General features: G+C 37.6%; 1 protein-coding gene across 1 annotated transcript in view; it reads left to right on the forward strand.

The window, feature by feature from the left end:
• Window positions 1-18,790, forward strand: part of LOC128735665 (uncharacterized) — a 108,215-nt gene that overhangs the window by 69,887 nt on the left and 19,538 nt on the right. Inside the window, exon 2 of the mRNA XM_053830150.1 lies at window positions 4,981-5,151. Coding sequence (XP_053686125.1) covers window positions 5,040-5,151 — 112 coding nt within the window. The 5' untranslated portion in view covers window positions 4,981-5,039. The remainder of the gene's footprint in view (window positions 1-4,980; window positions 5,152-18,790) is intronic.

The following is an 18,790-nucleotide window of genomic DNA, read 5'->3' on the forward strand; positions in this document are numbered from 1 at the left end:
TTAAAACTGTTACATTCGACAGAATTTATAGACCTAAGGAAAACAAACAGCAGTTTATTAATAAAACGGTTCGCCAAGCCTGTCCACAATGCCAGATGAAAGCCCCCGAAGCGGACGCAAATATTTGCTTTGGTTGCTCCATTAGACTTACTTCGACTGTGTTGCTATCGACAGATGTGCAGGTATGCCGGACCAACTTTACCTTACCTACTGCTTCGTCCATTTAATCGATTTTGCTGTCTTGAGTGATTTCTGTTTAGCCAGACGATAAAACGATAAAGTTATGTCAGTAATCGACTGCCTGTTCTCTTGTTTGACAGGCAATCAAAAGTGGTTCCAACCGTAGATTGCCCTTCATGATAAGCTTCGAGTGATGAAACAGAGCAGCAATACGCTGTCGATTGCTGAAATGTGATTAACACGACTATTCCGAAGAAGTACCTACATCAAAAGTTTTTAAAAATGTTGAATTATTGTTGAATTATAGGAAACATACGATAAATAACAGTCTATAAGACTGCTCTACATGATTTTTCATATCTACTTAATTTCATGAAAGTGAAATGTACGGTTTTAAAATTTGTTTACAAAACTAACCGTTGCAACTTAACTTGATATAAGTACCATCCACTTCCATAGTAGTGAATAGGAAGGAGGCGCATGTTTATCTATAAACACTGATAGATAACCATGCGTCTGCTTCCAATGTACTACTATGGAAGCGGATTATACTTATATCTAGTTAAGTTGTAGCAATTAGTAAAAATTAAACTAGGTATAGAGAAAAATATCAAACGTAATTGGATTTTTTTTAAATGAATGAGAAATAAAAAAATTAATCCAATAAATCAAAGCTAAGGTTGAACAAATGAGTAAATTTTCAGAACAATTCAGTTCACGTGCGTCTTGCGTAAAATAAAATCTATATTTTGTGCTACTGCGAGCTTGCTGGCACTCGACATGGCCACTCGCTCTGTGGTTTTCACCTTCAGCGTTGGCAAGCATAACAAGAAGAAGGGAGAAAAATAAATTTTCGAAACATGCAATTTAATTCAACAATATTACCGGAGTGTTGACAGAATAAATTTATTGTTATCTCCTGTGTGGGTACAGGAGCATACTAGCCGCCACTACATCGTTTGAAGTGCTTCACCTTAGAAACCATTAGATTTCGAAAGGAGTTTCAGCAATTAACGACAGTCGCATAAACAGTATGCTTCGTATTCCAGTCGTCATGTTTTGGGAAATTATGCAAATTTGGTTTTAGACCTATTACACAATGAGGGTTACGAAAAATTAACAGAAAATGATACGAAAATTGAATCTTACTGTTACGAAAGACGAATAAAAACTATTTGATTTTTTTACCATAATATCAAGCCCTATGTACAAAAAACAGAGCGCAATCTTTGGCTTAATCCAAAAAGTTTTTGGAAGTTTGTAAACTCAAAGCATAAGGAGGATGGTTTACTTTCTATCTGAAAAACGACGAAGCTTCTACCCTAAACCGTAAATGTTATTACTTCACTAAATATTTTTCGGGAGTATTCAGTGCGCTGCATCGGAAAGTATAGCATCAGCACTTTATTTTGTTCCAAGTGATGAGATTGCAGCTGAAATGTTTAATGTTACTGGTGCTGTAGTTGCTGAAGCCGTTGGCAGAATGAAACAGTGTCATTACCCGGGACCTGATGGCATCCCTGCTGTGCTGTTGAAGAAATGCTGTGAAGTTTTGAAATCGCCAATCGCTTCATTTTTGAGGTTTTGAAATCGCCAATTCTCTCCATGCAATGTCATCAATTTCCTCATATTTGGAAGTGCTCCTTCCTGTGTTCAAGAAAAGCGACAAACGGAATGTGGAACACTACCGAGAAATTACTTCTCTGTGCGCTTGCTCAAAAGTTTTCGAGGCAATTGTTTATTAGCATCTCTGGTTTCATGTTAAGAACTACATATCTACGTCACAGCTAGAGTTCATCTCTTTATGCTTTCGCGCACCAGCGTTTCCAGGTTGATGCAGTCTACACTGAATTGAAGGCTGCATTTGATTACGAGACCGCAGGATGGTCATAAAACTTGGTGCATCTCTATCTTGTTGGTTCCAAAATAATTCTGGAGTACCTCAGGGTAGCTCGTTAGGACCACTACTGTTCTTTGTTTATAAACGATATATCTCGACTATTACCGTCCGGCAGTAGATTACTTTATGCGGATAATGCCAAAATCTAGATGATTCGCAACTCCGACGATTGTTTGAAACTTCAAAAAATGATTGACTGGTTTTCTGAATGGTGCGCTTGCAACTGCATGACTATAAACATCCCAATATGTGCTGTCATCAGTTTCTCCCGAAAAAAAAACTTACATTGGTACACAACTACCGCATCAATGACCAAGTCCTGCAACGTGGTGATAGGGTTACTGATTTCGGAGTTATTTTGGATGAGCAAATAACGTTTAGACAACATTACGAGATGATCATCAGTAAAGCAACTCGACAACTGGGAATGGTACTAAGGATTGGCAAAGAATTTCAAGACCCTAGAGCATTGCGCGCTTTGTATTGCTCGCTTGTTCGTTCCATTTTTGAAACAAGCTGCGCTCTGTGGGGTCCCCACTATGATTACTGATCTCAACGTATTGAAAGAATTCAGAAACGCTTCGTCAGGAAAATTTGCCTTATGCCACCTTGGAGGAATCCCGAAAAACTACCATCTTACGAAAACCATTTGATTTAATTGGCATTACCTCACTTGAACAACGGTGTAAAGATATCAACGCTAGTATGGCATACAAGATACTAGTGGGGATATACGATAGCCCTGCTGTACTTTCTTCACTCCAACTGTATTGCCCATTGCGCCTTCAACGACATCAACAGCTTTTACGCATAGGAACACATCGCTCCAACTATGGCCTACAGGAGCCCGACATTTGGCAGTAGACTACAATCGTAGTAGACTACATTTTGACTTTTAATACTTGACCAATTGTAATTATATGTGTATATACGGAATTTAATGTAATATATAATGTAATATGTAATTTGCTATTCTGTCCCAAAATGTATTTAGGCTTAAACTAACGATAAGTTGTAATGAAAAACAACTGAAAAGATGCTGGGTTTTTATAGCACTTTTAGGATGCGTGTTTTGGGAATCGCAAGGTGGCCTTTCCCAGCCAGCAATTCATTTAGACCAATGAGTCGGTTGAAATTATTCAATAAATATCAATATCAATATGTTGCCAATTTTTACTTTACTCAGTTCAATCGATTTCTCTAGGAAAATGGTTGAAAAATCAAATTTTTTCGAGCTTTCAGCTGTATATAACCCCTTAAACTGAATGATGCAACTCAGATGTTACAGTAATAGAACAGTGAACTTAAAATCGGGAGCCTGCATTTCGTCACGATGCGATAAATTGAGTGGTGTACCACAGAGGAGCAACTTGGGACCTTTGTTGTTTACAATTATGTTAATGGTGTTGTCGCTTAGTAATGTTGACCTAAAACTGTATTTTTATCACATTGGATAAGTTAAATCAACTCACTGACCAGGAAGATGTAGAATATAAAAATATAAGTTGCGGCCATTCGGGAATAACTGACAAAGGTATAACACGGGTTCGTTTTAATTGAGAGACAAATGAAGCATGTTATTAAGTGTACAAATGACAACAGCCTAATGTTAACCAACTTCAGTACATCCAAAGGAATGGCCGTATGCAGTACCCACTTCGTACGATGTATTATGGGGTAGAACCCGAAACAGCTCGGACAAAACCTTAACCATTGTTTTGGAGATACCAAGTTAAACTTTATATTTTAAATGTAGTAGACATATAATCTACGAGAAATATGCATATCCAAACGTTCACCTTACGACAGATTGTTGATAAATTCCGAGAATTTAACGTGCACACCCACCATGTGTTCATATACTTTAAGGCGACGTACGATCCCGTTAAACGAAATGGGTTACCACGGATTTGCCTTGAACATGGTTTTTCAACGAAACGAATTAGGCTGTTTTGTACCTCAGAATAGCGGAATAACCTCATTTGCGACGATAGATGGTCGAAGATAAAGTGAAAGGTTATCGAATTTACTGTTTAACATAGCATTGTAACACGCGAAAGACATTGATATTTTCTACATTACCAGCAGAAGTGTAGAAAAGATAACTTTAGATGGAAATTGTCAGGATTGGGTTTATCATAAAGTCTGCCAAAATGAAGTAACCCGTAGCTAGCAGAAAGCATGGTACTCCTTTCGATGTGGGAAGTACGGCTAAATCAGGACAGGTCTTCGAGATAATGAAAATAAAGCTGCTAAAATATTAAGACGAAATCAAGCATTCACCAATGTTGGTCAGAATCAAATTAAAACTCAATTTCAATCTACATTTGAATAGGTGCAGGTAGGTCTGTAGGATGTTGCAAAGCTTCAATGCACCATCTTCTGTCAAAGTTATATCTTCCTTTCTCTATCAAGAGACAAACCAGTGGGATTAATCAAGAAAAACATAAATTCAAATGCAAACTGATATTTTTGTTTCATCATTGAATATATTTAGGAAAAGAGGAATCATGATTGGCTACTATAGAGAAGATATTGATGAAAAATTATTGTAGTTAGTAATAAGAACAGCATGAGCCATTTTGCTGAAAAGATCTGCAAAATGAATTTACTTTATATTTGTCAGCAGATTGTCAATTAATTTATTCTAACAATATAGGTTTCTCTTAAAACATAAAGCATAATTCAAATCTATTTTCAGTATATAATGGATTACGTAACGTCACATAATGAAGGATGCACTGTCGCTTCGACTTAATGCCGCTGTATTCCTTGTGTTCTTATCAAGAACATTAATTACTAACCACCGCCGAAAATCCACATCCTCTATCCACATCCATCCTACAAACAAACGTTATCAAAAGCAATTATCTGACTTGCTTATAATTTATTTGTTTCAGTCGAAGCAGCTGCAACCAAAATCCAGGCAGCGTTCCGGGGCCACAAGGTTCGAACCAAAATGAAACAGGGCGACGTAAATGGAAGCAAACCACAGCCAGATACGGGGGCGGATGGCGAACGGGAGCCAACCAGAGAGGAGTTGGAAGCCGAATTCGATCCCAACGATCAAGGTAAACCATAATAATTTTTTTTTTTTTGAGTTTATAAATCACCACCACATTCATCAATTATATTAATAACCAAAACATTTCAATGTTCAATTTCTCAGTTACAAGCATTGAGAGGTTAAATTGTTTCGGTAATCAATATAATTACCGGAATGGCACAAATTATCGGCGTTACAAGTAAATTTTCATTTAAATTCGTAATTTATTCGAAAACAAGTCTCGAAAAAAATCTGCGATGTTTTTCTGATGCTATTCTGTGCTCTCGTGAAATTGGAGTTGGAAGACGGAAAAACATTTGAACACATACACATAAATTAAAACACACGATAATTAAACATTATAAACTATATAAACATTGATAACATAAAACTATGTACCACCATTACCGCTGGGACGGTTTACAATAAATAAAACCAGCTGTTATCCAAACTACATGGTAATTAAGATATGAAGCATACAATTGCTTAACAACTGTTCACTTGTCCAATTTGGTCCCTCTAGCAAACACACAGAGGGATTTGATCACAATTCTCTGATAACTATCGAGCAATTAGTGACGAAACAAACTGATTTCTACCTTTCGCCAGTTTTCATAGCAAGCCTAGCATGCTAACAGTGTTTACCGTACACAATTACCAACACAGTTGCACAGCAATTAAAGAGGAAAATCACGTGATGAATGTGGTAGCCTTTTTATGAATTGTTTGCGAGGAGACTTGTCACGATAATTTGAAACTGTTTTGCGTTTGGAATTCGCGTAAAAGTAATTATCTATAATTTTCATTGAGGGTTCAATCACTAGAGATGATTTTTCAACACTATTGGATTTCTATTGTATGATATAATTGGGATTATTTACTTTTGATATCAATTAATACTATTTACTAATTTTAAAACCAACATATGAGGTGGAAGAGAAACACAAATCTTGAAACACTGACGAACGAAGAAAATCCTTCAAAAACCATCGTCCTACACATTTTGCTTTCACACTAGCAACCTTTCCACTAGCAACCATGTCGCGGAATCGCTTATATTTGCAGGGTTTTATACTGTATGGTTTTTACATTTGAATGGTTTTATACTGAAAACTCGAGACACCACTCGAGCGCCACGGTGTGGCAAAGTTGCAAAACATACTTTTTTGGAAAATGAGTAGTTTTTGAATGGACGCTGGAATTATCGCGAGTGTCTCGTCTGTATGTCTGTGCTTGAAACCAAGCTTCGAAACCTAACATACGTTTATAAAGAGGGAAAATCATTTCAATTAGAGGATCACAATGATTTATGGCAGAAACAAGTACAATCCAGTAAATCTTTGTAGCTGTAATGAACTATGCCAAGGAGAACACTTTATTTCAAATATTTTAAATTTATTTCAAAATTCTGCTCAGAATCTTTTGAAGGCTCTTTCTGCTTAGAATACATCAGTTTGATCAAATTTGTGCTATGTAAGGACTTTAAAGTGTAAAGCATTGTCGTTCAGAAAATTGGTGTGTAAATTGACAGTTTTAAGGCAAATTATAGAATTATGAGAGGACAGAAATAACTTATAATATTATCGTATTATTGGAGAAAAAGTTTGATTTTAGAAAACTGTTTTCATTTAACCCAACTTTAAGAAAATCTCAATGAATGGGCCATTCAGAATGGCTTAAAACAGCAACGCAAACAACGATTTTGTAACAATGTTATATAAACATTATTGGGTATATGATGAATTATATTATACCTAACATCAATCACTCCAGACAATTCTCCTTTCTTCAAACGAGATTTTGTTTTGTAAACAGTAAACTTAGTGTCCCTAGGATTGTAGCCGTGCCATTGTACTGTTCGGTAGAAATCGATGGTAAGATCCAGCTTAACGGCAAACCATGTTCCAGAAGGAAATGTAACGCCTAGCTTTTGCTGTTTTGCTGCTTTGTATCATCATCAATCAAACAGTAATATTTCACGCAAATAAATCTTCTGCTTCTCGTAAAGTCTACAGGAAAATGGCATGGTGTGCAGATGTTCCGTTCACGTACATTAACGGTGCTTCACGAGTTAGTATGAACCGGAAACAATACAAAATAGTATGTCATATTGTGCTAACAACTGGACTTAATTTAGCATTAAAATAATATATTGTACTTTTTATAATACGTGCAGTTTGAAAAATCTAGCTTTCCATATTCGTTATCAGCATCACAGGTTCTAGTTTTAGTCTGTGACATTCTATCTATCTATTTATATAAACATCAATTTATGTTTTTTTGTATTTTTCGTTTGTTTCTATGTATTTTAAATTCGGAACGCCTGAACAACTTTACTTTTGAGTGGGATCTAAATGGTGTAAACGCCGGATATAAAATACTGTTAAAGCTAAACAAAGCAAACATCTGAGAATGCAAAATCTTTCTATCTTCTTATCATTGAATATTTGTATATACCGCCATAACTCCGGAACGGTTGAATCGTTCTGCATCAAACTTGGCATACGTGTTCCCGGTAGGACTCGATAGAATTGACAGCCCTGCATGAATATAATACGCATTCAGCGCATGCAGTTTTACCCCTGGTAGTATTCTTTTATCTATCAGCCCATGGACATGACTACTGAGCTACTGACAGTGCTTGTCTTTTTCAGTTTACTACCCTTCAAAACAATTCATTCATGAATTGCACTGCTGAATGATTACTCGACTACCCAGTAGCACACTATAAGTCCATTTAGTTGATGCAACCGAATTACGTCTGAAATTAGTCATATTTCGGTTAACACAACAACTTTATAACAACTGTGCTAGTACGGGAACCTGTTAGTCAATTTTTTTGCTCTTGACTGATATTTAAATCTCAAAATTAAGTTTTAAAAACAACCAAAACCTGGCTGAAAAAAATAATTAAAACTTCGGAGCAAAGTTTACGTTTATTGTAATTTTGTTTGCTGTTTCCGACAGCTCAAAATTATTTAATGATTCACATTTGATTTCATTGATTGATTCGCTTAAATCGTTGGTTTCAGGCTTGCAATGCTAAGGAACTCAGGCTAATTTTGAATCCCGATCGAGTGCTCAGCTAGTTCTAAGTCCAGCCATATTTCACCGACTTCCAAGTTGAATGATAAATCTTTAAAATAAATGTTTCTACATATTTTTCTACATTTTCAAAGAAGTGTTGTTTTAAACAAGGGCCTTTGAAAAAACTGTATATTAATTATACAGTTAAAAATTATTAATATACGCCAAATTTGTACTTACCAAGCTTACACCAAAACTTAATGTTGGTAATATAAAATTCATAGCAGATTACTATGAATTGCTTCCGTTTCTTGGTGCTGTACAGAAACAACACAACGAAGGTTAATTCAAACGTACCTATCTACAGTTTAAGCACAAACTATACAGACAACACGCGAACGATTTTTCATTTGTGGTTTAAGATATGTGTGCCACTAAAGCATAGTGATTAAATCTTCGCTAAGTCTATATTTTTGGCCTAATATCAAGAATTTTCAGTTTGCCTGAATCTACATTTCTCGCATTAAGCATTTATTCTTCCCCGACATAGTGGTTAAAGTTTTGCAGTTCATTTTCAATTCAATTCTACTGCTCAACCTTCAAGCATTTTTTCGGTTAATTAATCTTCTTTGGGCCCCTGAGTCACGTTCTCTCTCAACTGGCCGTTTACGTTTTTTTTATTCCTTACCTTTCACTCTGAAATTAACATTCTAATTCGTTCAAGTTCTCTCCGCTGTGTAAATGGTGTTTCCTTGTTTGAATTAAACTTTTTCATGAACTGTAATATTATGGCGGCGTTAAGAACAGTGCATGAGTACAGTTAAAGAGCCAACAAAGCCATGCAAAAGGCACCTAAATACAACACTCTTCGCACAGGAAATAAAAACATGCAAACACCGCCCACTGCAAGCTCACAGTCACAGTATGCTCACTTATATCCCTTACGATTCCCTGCGATGTCTAGCGCGGAAAAACTGGTTTCCAAGTGTTTTTCCTCTCGCGGACTTGCATCATTTTCCGTACATATTGCACAAGGCAAATACACAAACTAATCATTCTAACAGCGGCAAGCTAGAAAATCATCCAGCCCCCTGGCACGGAACTGCCAGAGGTGTCGAGCATCAAGGAGTTATGGAGTGGGATCATGGTACTTCCAATCGGAGCCGGCGTTACGTCACGCGAGGTTACACGCAGTGTTTCGAGGCTTGATATTTTTCTGAATAACTTACAAATGCCACTTAACCACGGCAAGAAGGAAAACTCAGTATTCGCAGTTCTTATTTTCTCCATTTTCACCTGAGGAATGAAGAAGGAAAATGAATTTCTATTCGTTTCCTGGTTAATGAACGACATTTTGAATTAAATTTGAAAAAATGAATAATTGTGGATGGAATAAAAAATGCAGCATTGAATACTGCACAAATATCAAAAATAATTTAGTATCAACATTTTCCACAAATTCAGATCTGCAATGTTGATAGTACTAATTAAAAGCACACTTGGCAATAGTCTATAGAGCTCTATAGAAGCTTTTTAATGGTGTGTTTATGATTCACCTGTTCTGTTTCCATTTCGAGTTAGCATGAGCGTCTATTTATACAGATTTTCCGGTGCTCTCTATAGGTAACTTGCTGTATTCGGTTTATTTACCATAGTGTCTGTACTTTTTTTAATGGGCTGTTAGCACAGCCATTTTGCAGCTGCTATTTTTGCTTTGAATTTTTTTTTCTTCCACTCTATGGTTTCCGCGTACGTACCGGAAGCTTACTGACGACTGGCGGCAGTAAACCAGAATACGAGGCGATGTTTCTCACGATCATTTCAAGTTAATTCCTCTTAAAAGGAGAAACGAAATTGTTTCCTTTTCTCGATGATTGCTTTTGTTTGCTGTCCGCGGTGTATAGACGAAGCATTGCACTGGTAAGGGGCCAGCTTTACAAATCTGGGCTTTAATTCCAAATACAAGAGGCTTACTCGAGACTGTGAAGTTCTGGAGTTTAGATATTTCAGAGTTTTATAATTCTGAAAATTGCATCATTAACCTGGCAGGGGGATTTTAATAACTCACGAGAAATGATTTTCATTTGCTTTGAGTTTTGCAATGCGTACTTCTTTGGGTACATTTTTCAAACGGCAATTAAAAATTAAATTCAAACGACAAATTAAAAATGTGACTGTTGCGTTTTTATAGAAAAGAATAATATTAAAGGAAAAGAAGCTGCCTATAGCTAACAAGTACAGAAAATGCAGTTTCCGTACTTATATAAAATATAATTGAACAGGAGATTTGTCAACAATAATAATAACATTCATCAGCCCAGTTTCTTTCATCACAACGTCATCTAAAAACTGCAAGGTCTAAGCGTTGTACGGAAAGGTGACGTAGGACTATATCAGATCCTTAGATCAAAGACTAATGTTAACTTCATTTCCGGCATATGTATGTTTATACGAATCTGTGAGTGCAATTGTTTAAGTGAATGTTTAAAAGACACACAGAGATTTCTTTTCAAAATCACTTGTGTGCAACATAAAGGTTGAAATAGTAATGAATGATGAATGAAAGCCCACAGATTATTGTATTGAATATGATTATACGTAGCTTGACATGTTTCAATAATCTTCCTTTAAATCGTTTGTGCCCTTTAAAAGGGCCATTGGTTACAAATAATATTAAAGCCAAAGCACGTTCTTCGCAAATATGATGTTCCATTCGAATGTCCTTCTCTTTAGACATAAAAGGCAACTGGCACGTAAGTTACCACCGTCGATTCACTGTCTTTTGCTTCGAGAAGGTTTTACTAGTTTACTTTCACAGCTTACCGCTTGTTACATAGCAGAAAATATGGCACATACGCAAAAATTTCTGTTTCATTTCTATGAGCGTCCTTATCCTCCTACTATAGGAGTGTGGAGTCTCAAACCATCATAAAATAAATTCATGCCTCCAAAAACCACCACATGCCAAATTTGGTTTCATTTGCTTGATTAATTCTAGAGTTATGAGGAAATTTGTATTTCATTTGTATGGAAGCCCCTCCCCCCTCTTAGAACAGGGAGGGGTCTGAGACCCCTCCCCTCTTTATGAAAGAAGGTTCTCATACAAATAATATACAAATTTCCTCATAACTCGAAAATTAATCAAGCAAAAGTAACAAAATTTGGCGTGTGGGGGCTTTTTGGAGATAAGATTTTTTTCTATTGTGTACTGTACACAATAGAAAAAAATCTTACCTCCAAAAAGCCCCCACATGCCAAATTTGGTTACTTTTGCTTGATTAATTTTCGAGTTATGAGGAAATTTGTATATTATTTGTATGAGAATCCCCTTTCCTAAAGAGGGGAGGGGTCTCAATTCACCATTGAAAAAAATTTTGCCTTCTGAAACCCCCATGTGCCAAATTCGGTTCCATTTGCTTGATTAGTTCAAGATTTATGAGGAAATTTGTATTTCATTTGTATGGAAGCCCCCCCCCCCTCTTAGAAGAGGATGGGGTCTCAGTACACAATAGAAAAAAATCTTACCTCCAAAAAACCCCCACATGCCAAATTTGGTTACTTTTGCTTGATTAATTTTCGAGTTATGAGGAAATATGTATATTATTTGTATGGGAGCCCCCTTTCCTAAAGAGGAGAGGGGTCTCAATTCGCCATTGAAAAAAAATTTGCCTTCTGAAACCCCCATATGCCAAATTTGGTTCCATTTGCTTGATTAGTTCAAGATTTTTGAGGAAATTAATATTTCATTTGTATGGGAGCCCCCCTCTTAGAAGTGGAAGGGGTCTCAGGACACCATAGACAAAATTCTTACCTCGAAAAACCCCCACATGCCAAATTTGGTTCCTTTTGTTTGATTAGTTTTCGAGTTATGAGGAAATTTGTATATTATTTGTATGGGAGCCTCCCTTCCTCAAGAGGGGAGGGGTCTCAACTCACCATAGAAAAAAATTTTGCCTTCTGAAACCCTCATGTGCCAAATTTGGTTCCATTTGCTTGATTAGTTCAAGATTTATGAGGAAATTTGTATTTCATTTGTATGGAAGCTCCCCTTCTTAGAAATGGAAGGGGACTCAGTACACCATAGAAAAAAATCCTACTTTCAAAAAACCCTCAACGCCAAATTTAATTCCATTTGCTTGATTAGTTCTCGAGTTCTAAGGAAATTTGTGTTTCATTTGTATAGGAGCCCCCCTCCCCTCTTACGCCCTCCATAAAATTGTTCTCTTGCTCCCTCCATAAAATTGCTGATCATTTTATCTATCCAACGACATATTAATTGTACAGTTTCGTTCAGTAGTTTAGTAGTTATTAGCATTTGAAATCTTTCATTCAAACATTACACTTCTATTTTCGTTTTCACAAAGTGCTACCCAATCCCAGTATAGTAAACAAAGACGTAGTCCTACGTCAAAACAATTCTCAAATCCACTGGTGTGCCAAGGGCCCCTCCCTCTGTTTGAAATTTGATGTTATACATAATTATTTCCGGATGATACGGATTAGTAGCATTAGAGTGATAAAAGAAAGATAGAAATGATGTAAGCACCAGATAGAGACAGCGGTCGAGCTAAACGGGAGGATACATTATTACGTTTCTGAGTTTTAGAACATTTAAAAGTGTGCCGATTTTGTTCAAACCATGTGTACCTACTTGATTTTTTTCTGAAAATTTTAAACCAAATATTACTTGGGACGCTTCGTTTGAGTTAGCATGGTACCATAAATCATTATTTTTGCTTATTTTTACCTCGGCACCTTATTTTTCAAATTCATAACTCTTGAACCACTCAGCCGATTTTTATTATTTTGCTATCAAATGAAAAATATATTAATTAGTTTTTCATTAAAAATTTCGACTTGATGCTGTAATTTTTCTATGATTGCAAAAACATGAAAATTTCAAATTATACCTAAAACTTAGACATGTATATTTTTTCAAAGAAATAAAGTTGCGATAAGGCAATGAAGATACAAGGTGTTCTGTTCTCAATTGTAAGAAAACGGACATTTTAAATTAAAAAAAATCAGAGGGGTTGTGTACAAGACACGACCGCATATATAGGAGACGCAGGACTACGTAAGTCTCTTTATAATGATAGTAGCATGTATTCATGCTTGTTATCATTCGATTCTTCATGTATAGGGGAGTGTCGTCGTGGTTGGGCCACGTTTTCGAGTTCGCCCATAACTTTCGTTTCAAAAGGAATTTTGTAAATCTAAATACATCGTTACACAGGTCTAAGAATAAGGTATATTTGCGGAAAGTTTTGAACTGATTGCTCGAAAAACAAAAAAGTTATAGGCGTTTACGTTAAGACAAAAAATGTTGTCATAGTCGGGCCATGTTGTACAGGTTGGGCCATCGCAGAAAATCTAAGACATACGTATTGAAATTCTTTATAAAGACATGAAAAGAATGAATTCCGTAAACAACGGCTCATATAGGTACTAAGACCCTATTTTTGATTGCATTTTTGTGAAATTTTGGCGATCTTGTAAAATCAATATTGCTACAATCGCCTTTTCCGAAGTGTACAACTACAATGAAAAAAACAACAAAAATCTAGGTTTTATCGTATTAATTTGGCTTTATTTCATCACATTTTACGTGACTGACATTCTCTAGCGATTATTGCGCTACTGCGCTTAAAATTATGGTGGCCCACCCATGACTACTCAAGTGGCCCGACCTTTACAAATAGCGCTTTTATAGTATTCCACCTTAGCCTTCGCAAACACCTTACTGGGGGGATTTTGCTACAGTCTTCGTGTGCAGCACAACACAGTTAATATATATTTAAAATTTATCTCGATAATTGCATTTCATGAATCATTTCTTGGAGAAAAGTTCTTTGCGCCTGGAAAACTTTTTTTGTAAGATTTCGTCACTGAATTTAGTACGGGTGTTTTGAATACACGATTGAAACTCACAATATTGTGAAAAGTTAGCTATCATAGTAAGAAGTTTTACAATGGTTGTATCATAGATATCATGCGTTACTAAAACTGTAAAATCGTGATGGCCCGACCATAACAGTAGCCCGACGATAACGACAATGCCCTACATGCTATATGCAACATATATACATGCTACATGCGTTGTATGTAACATTTATCAAAGTAGTAACATTGCATACGTTCAATTCTCAAAAGATTGTGCATTTGAAAACAATTTAACAAAATCAAGAACACAAACTATTGCTTTCCTGCTACTTTACTGAAATTAAAGATTGTTTTTATTATCCATGGTTTCCCACGTTGAAGGGATTTTACCAATTCAATCCTATTTTATCAACAGCACATCTTTCCACTACACTTCTAATGAAACGGCAAGCATGCGTATTCATACAGAGTCGTATTATAACCGAACAGTACAGGTGCAGCACATTTTTCCAACACAGATATCAAATTCGCCGAGGTTTAATCGTCTCGCAGTAAAGAATTTGCGATTTGTTGGGACAACGAACTTGTGTCATTTTTTCTGGCACACTTCCATAACACAGACATCAAATTGGACTAGGTTTAATCGCGTTCGTAAGAAATCTGTTGGCACGAGGGGGCTTTGTTACTCTCTCTGGCGTACTTCCCAAGCAAGGACATCAAAATGATCTAGGTTGAACCGCGGTGTTAAGAAATCTTGTTGAAATGAGGAAACTTGGTTACTTGTTTTGGCTTACTTCCCAAGCACAGATATCAAATTGGTATAGGTTTAGATCATCACAAAGAATCTTCCAACCAATCACGAAGCGAGAATTTTGGCTCATTATTTTCAATTTTTCGATAGTTCAACATCAAGAATCCATACTTTTCTTCATTTGGGTCAATTCTTAGAAGATTTTCCGATCGATTGGTGTAAGAATATTGAAAATCGATCGGAAAACCGCTGAGCTATTAGCGCTCAAAACCTTTCATTTTTCGTGACGCTCGCATTTTTCGATTTTTTGGAATGACACCCTATCTCAAAACTTGCCGTAAGCATAGTCCTACGTCAAAACAAAAAAAATGCATCTCTGAATTCTTGGTATGTTATGTGAAAAAAATCTTAGCTTTCTAGGTCTTTTTGGTCTTCAAACCATACAAACACGAAAAACTACGGCTTTGTAGCCACATGGTTACCTGGTTCAAACCTTAGTAGAGTCAAGTCATTCGGTATCAAAATGACCTTAGGATGGATTAGTTCTCAGGCCCTCCATTTACCCTTTCCTCGTGCTGATTTCTATATTTCCCCAATGAAACCTCTTGATAGTGCAAAAGTCACTCTTACAGTTTAAATGTATTGGTTCAGGAATGCCAAGGATGACTACAATTGGAGACAGCACTGGCGCGAAGAATAAAAGTTGAGAATACAGGAAGGGTAAAACCTTCAATACACACAAACACGCACAAAAGAGATTGATAGTAAAAAGCATATTTTTCACTCCTGCGGTTACAGCAAAAAGAAATACTAGAACCTAGGGTCTATCTCTAAATTTTAAGTTCGAAAGTACGACAGCGAGTAAGGACAGCATGTGCTCCGACGATCGAACCTTCCGAAGGCCATGAGTTTTTATTTTTTCGCCCCCATTCTGCGCTGGCAGCATAGAGTCGGGGTGGCTTGTGCTGTATCAAGAACTTGTTTCCATAGTACTTGGTCCTGGGATACTCGTCGCCAGGAATTCGTTGAACGTCCTAACATCCGAAAGGCGACCAGGTTGTAGGTCGAGCCATCTAGCATCTATTTGTGGTGCCAGTAGAATTCGTTTTTAGAACAAATTTCAGTGCCAAATCATCCGGCATCTTTGCGACATGGCTGGTCACCGTATCCTCCCCAACTTGCGTCAGGTGTACGTTGGTAATCTCTCATAGCTCATACCGCTGCGCCACTCTCTGCTTTCGGGTTGTACTCCGCCAAAAATACGTATCGTTCTTCTCGTTTCGATAACCGCTCTCTGAATTAGACGTTCAATAGCAATGTTAAATAATATACAGAACAATTCCCTTGGTGCAAACCTATGCGAGATTCGAAAGTGTCCTTGAAACACGCACGTAGCATATCACAGCAGCTGTAATCAGCCGCATCAGTTTGTTCAGCTGTGCGTGCTCGACTGTGCCATATGTTGCTTTAAAATCCACGAAAATGTGAAACATGCACACGTCATACTCCCGTCATTTCTGGAGAATTTATCAGAGTGTGAAAATTTGATCCGTGACAGCACGGGCTCTCATATTACCCACCTATTACTGCTCTATTGCTATAGCTATTGAGGATCGACTACTCTATTGTTATGGATAGACGACGTAACAAGATCTGAGAAAGCACCTTGTAAGCGGCGTTGATCTATGTAATACCGCGGTAATTACAACAATCGAGGCGGTTGTCCTTCGTGTAGATGGGACAAACCACAACCGTACCATTGCTAATGGTTCCTTACCATTTTTGAAGAGTTCTGCCAGCAGCGGTCGGCCTTTCCGGCGGTTCTGAACAACTGACTGTTAGTCTTTAGTTGTTCGATTTCTCGCCTAATCTCTTTAAAATCGGCAGCCGGGACGCTGCTCGTCGCTTCCATTCTCCGTCAAACCAGTCATTTCGGGCACTTGGAGTTTCTTCATCTACTAGTATCGCGATTGCGGCTTCATTGACGACCGAACTTATCCTGCTCCATTGAAGAAGGCGTAGAAGCATCGAGGATCGAGCTCCGCAAAGGAAGGTAGAGCTCTATTCAACAGCCGTCCGTAGCTCTCGGAATCTTACGGGTTGTCTAATTGCCGAAAGTTTAACCAAGGAAAATGGGTTAACCAAGGAAAATGGCACGAGATATATACTGTCGACAGTTTTGACCGCATAAGTACTGCTAGCAGGTAATAATCCGAGTCAACGTCCGCACCTCGTAGAGAGAGTTGTTCGAAAAAACTTGCCATCAATGTGAATACGGGCAATTAGTAAGCTCCAGGTGGCTTGTGAATATCTTTGCGGAGAAATAAAGTGCTTTTTATCAGCAGGCCTCGGGAAGCCGCAAAGCTGATGAATCGCTAGCCGTCTTCATTCGGTCGGTGTGCAGGTTATGGGCCCGATCATCGGTCTATACATCGCTTACCTGCCGACCTGGGCGTTCATGACTCCGATGGCGATCTGGATATTTCTTCGCGAACAGCTGCCGACTTTTGCCTCCAGCCGCCCGTATGCTTCTTTCTTGTCGTTGTGTCTATTTTCTTAAGAATAGTGCACGTTTATGATGGTGTAGTTGAAGAAACAACCTTTTATCCTCAACATACACATCCTCTCGTTTATCGCCTTCCAATCCACGACGCGACCCCACATTCTTCCCATAACTACAAAGCTTACTTCCAGTTCGTTGGTCACTTCACCGCTCTGATAAAATTTGTTCCTTGCCGCCACGGATCCTCCACACCCTCTCACCACCTGTCGCCATCCACGAATTTAAGCAATCTGACTGCGAGTTATTTTTCCTTAGTCCTCGCATGAATTAATCATATATTGCCTCTTGTAAGCAAGCACTAACCAATTACTAACCATAATTATCAATTATGCCAAAAAGTCATTATGCCAAATAACTTTATGCTATACTAAGTGGGGCAACGAATGATTAACTGATGGAACGATTTCTTTCTCCACTTTTGTCATGGTTCAGTATTGCATTACTACCGGGGTCGGCCCAATTGGGTTTTTCCTTACTGATGAACAACGTTACTGAACATCAAGTAGGGGTGGTAGGGGCAATGTTGGCCGCCTAAGCAAAACGCGTCATAAAACATGTAGTGCGGAATCAAAATTCTAATAATTGCCATAAACTTACGAATTGACATGTCTTTGAGAAAATTAACAATGTTAAAATATTGATTGACTATGAACAGCCATCAAATTTAAATGTTTATGTTCCTGCACGACGAATTATTAATGTTTATGCAGACATCAACCGTGAACAACCCTGGATGATGATCCACAGCCGATAAAAGGAACATTCGCGAAAACTGATTCGAGCAGTATATATCCATTTCGCTCGTCTCTGACTTTCGGGCTCTAAAGTATAAAAACGTCGCCGCCACACTCACTCAATGCTTCTCTTTCTACGCATCTGGTAGCAGCAGCGAAACGTCAGCCGTAGTGTTTACGTTCAACCCGAAGCAAATTACAAGTGCAAGTACAAATTGTATCGTATTGAATTGTGCAAAATTAAGAAATCCAGTGATAATAAAATTATAGAATTTAGTGAAACTAATCCTTTTACTTACCTGCACAATTGTGTGAAGATCCGGGAATTTGAGTAACATATCCGACAATGCAACGCTTATCAAAGTCGTCGTCCTGAAAGTAAAAACAAGTTAGATTAAAACTTCTCGATCGGTGGTTTCTACAGTAGGTGGAGGAAGAGGCACAATTTGTGTCTAAAAATAGCCCAACCATGTCGCTACGGTTAATAAGGGGGGTTGTGCAGACTTCTTTTGTCCAGCGCCTCTATGGTTCAAAGGTACACGGGTACCAGCGAGCCACACGCCCTGGCAGGTGTTGTGGGTTCAAATCCGGTTATAATCTCTGATTATAGCTTGGTTCGACCCATGCAACTTCCAGCATTGGACAAAAGATAGGAGTCACAACAACAACTTGTTAGGCGTAGCTACCTTTAACCCCCCCTCCTTTC

This window comes from Sabethes cyaneus, chromosome 2, assembly GCF_943734655.1.
Source record: "Sabethes cyaneus chromosome 2, idSabCyanKW18_F2, whole genome shotgun sequence".
In the NCBI taxonomy this organism is placed as follows: Eukaryota; Metazoa; Arthropoda; class Insecta; order Diptera; family Culicidae; genus Sabethes; species Sabethes cyaneus.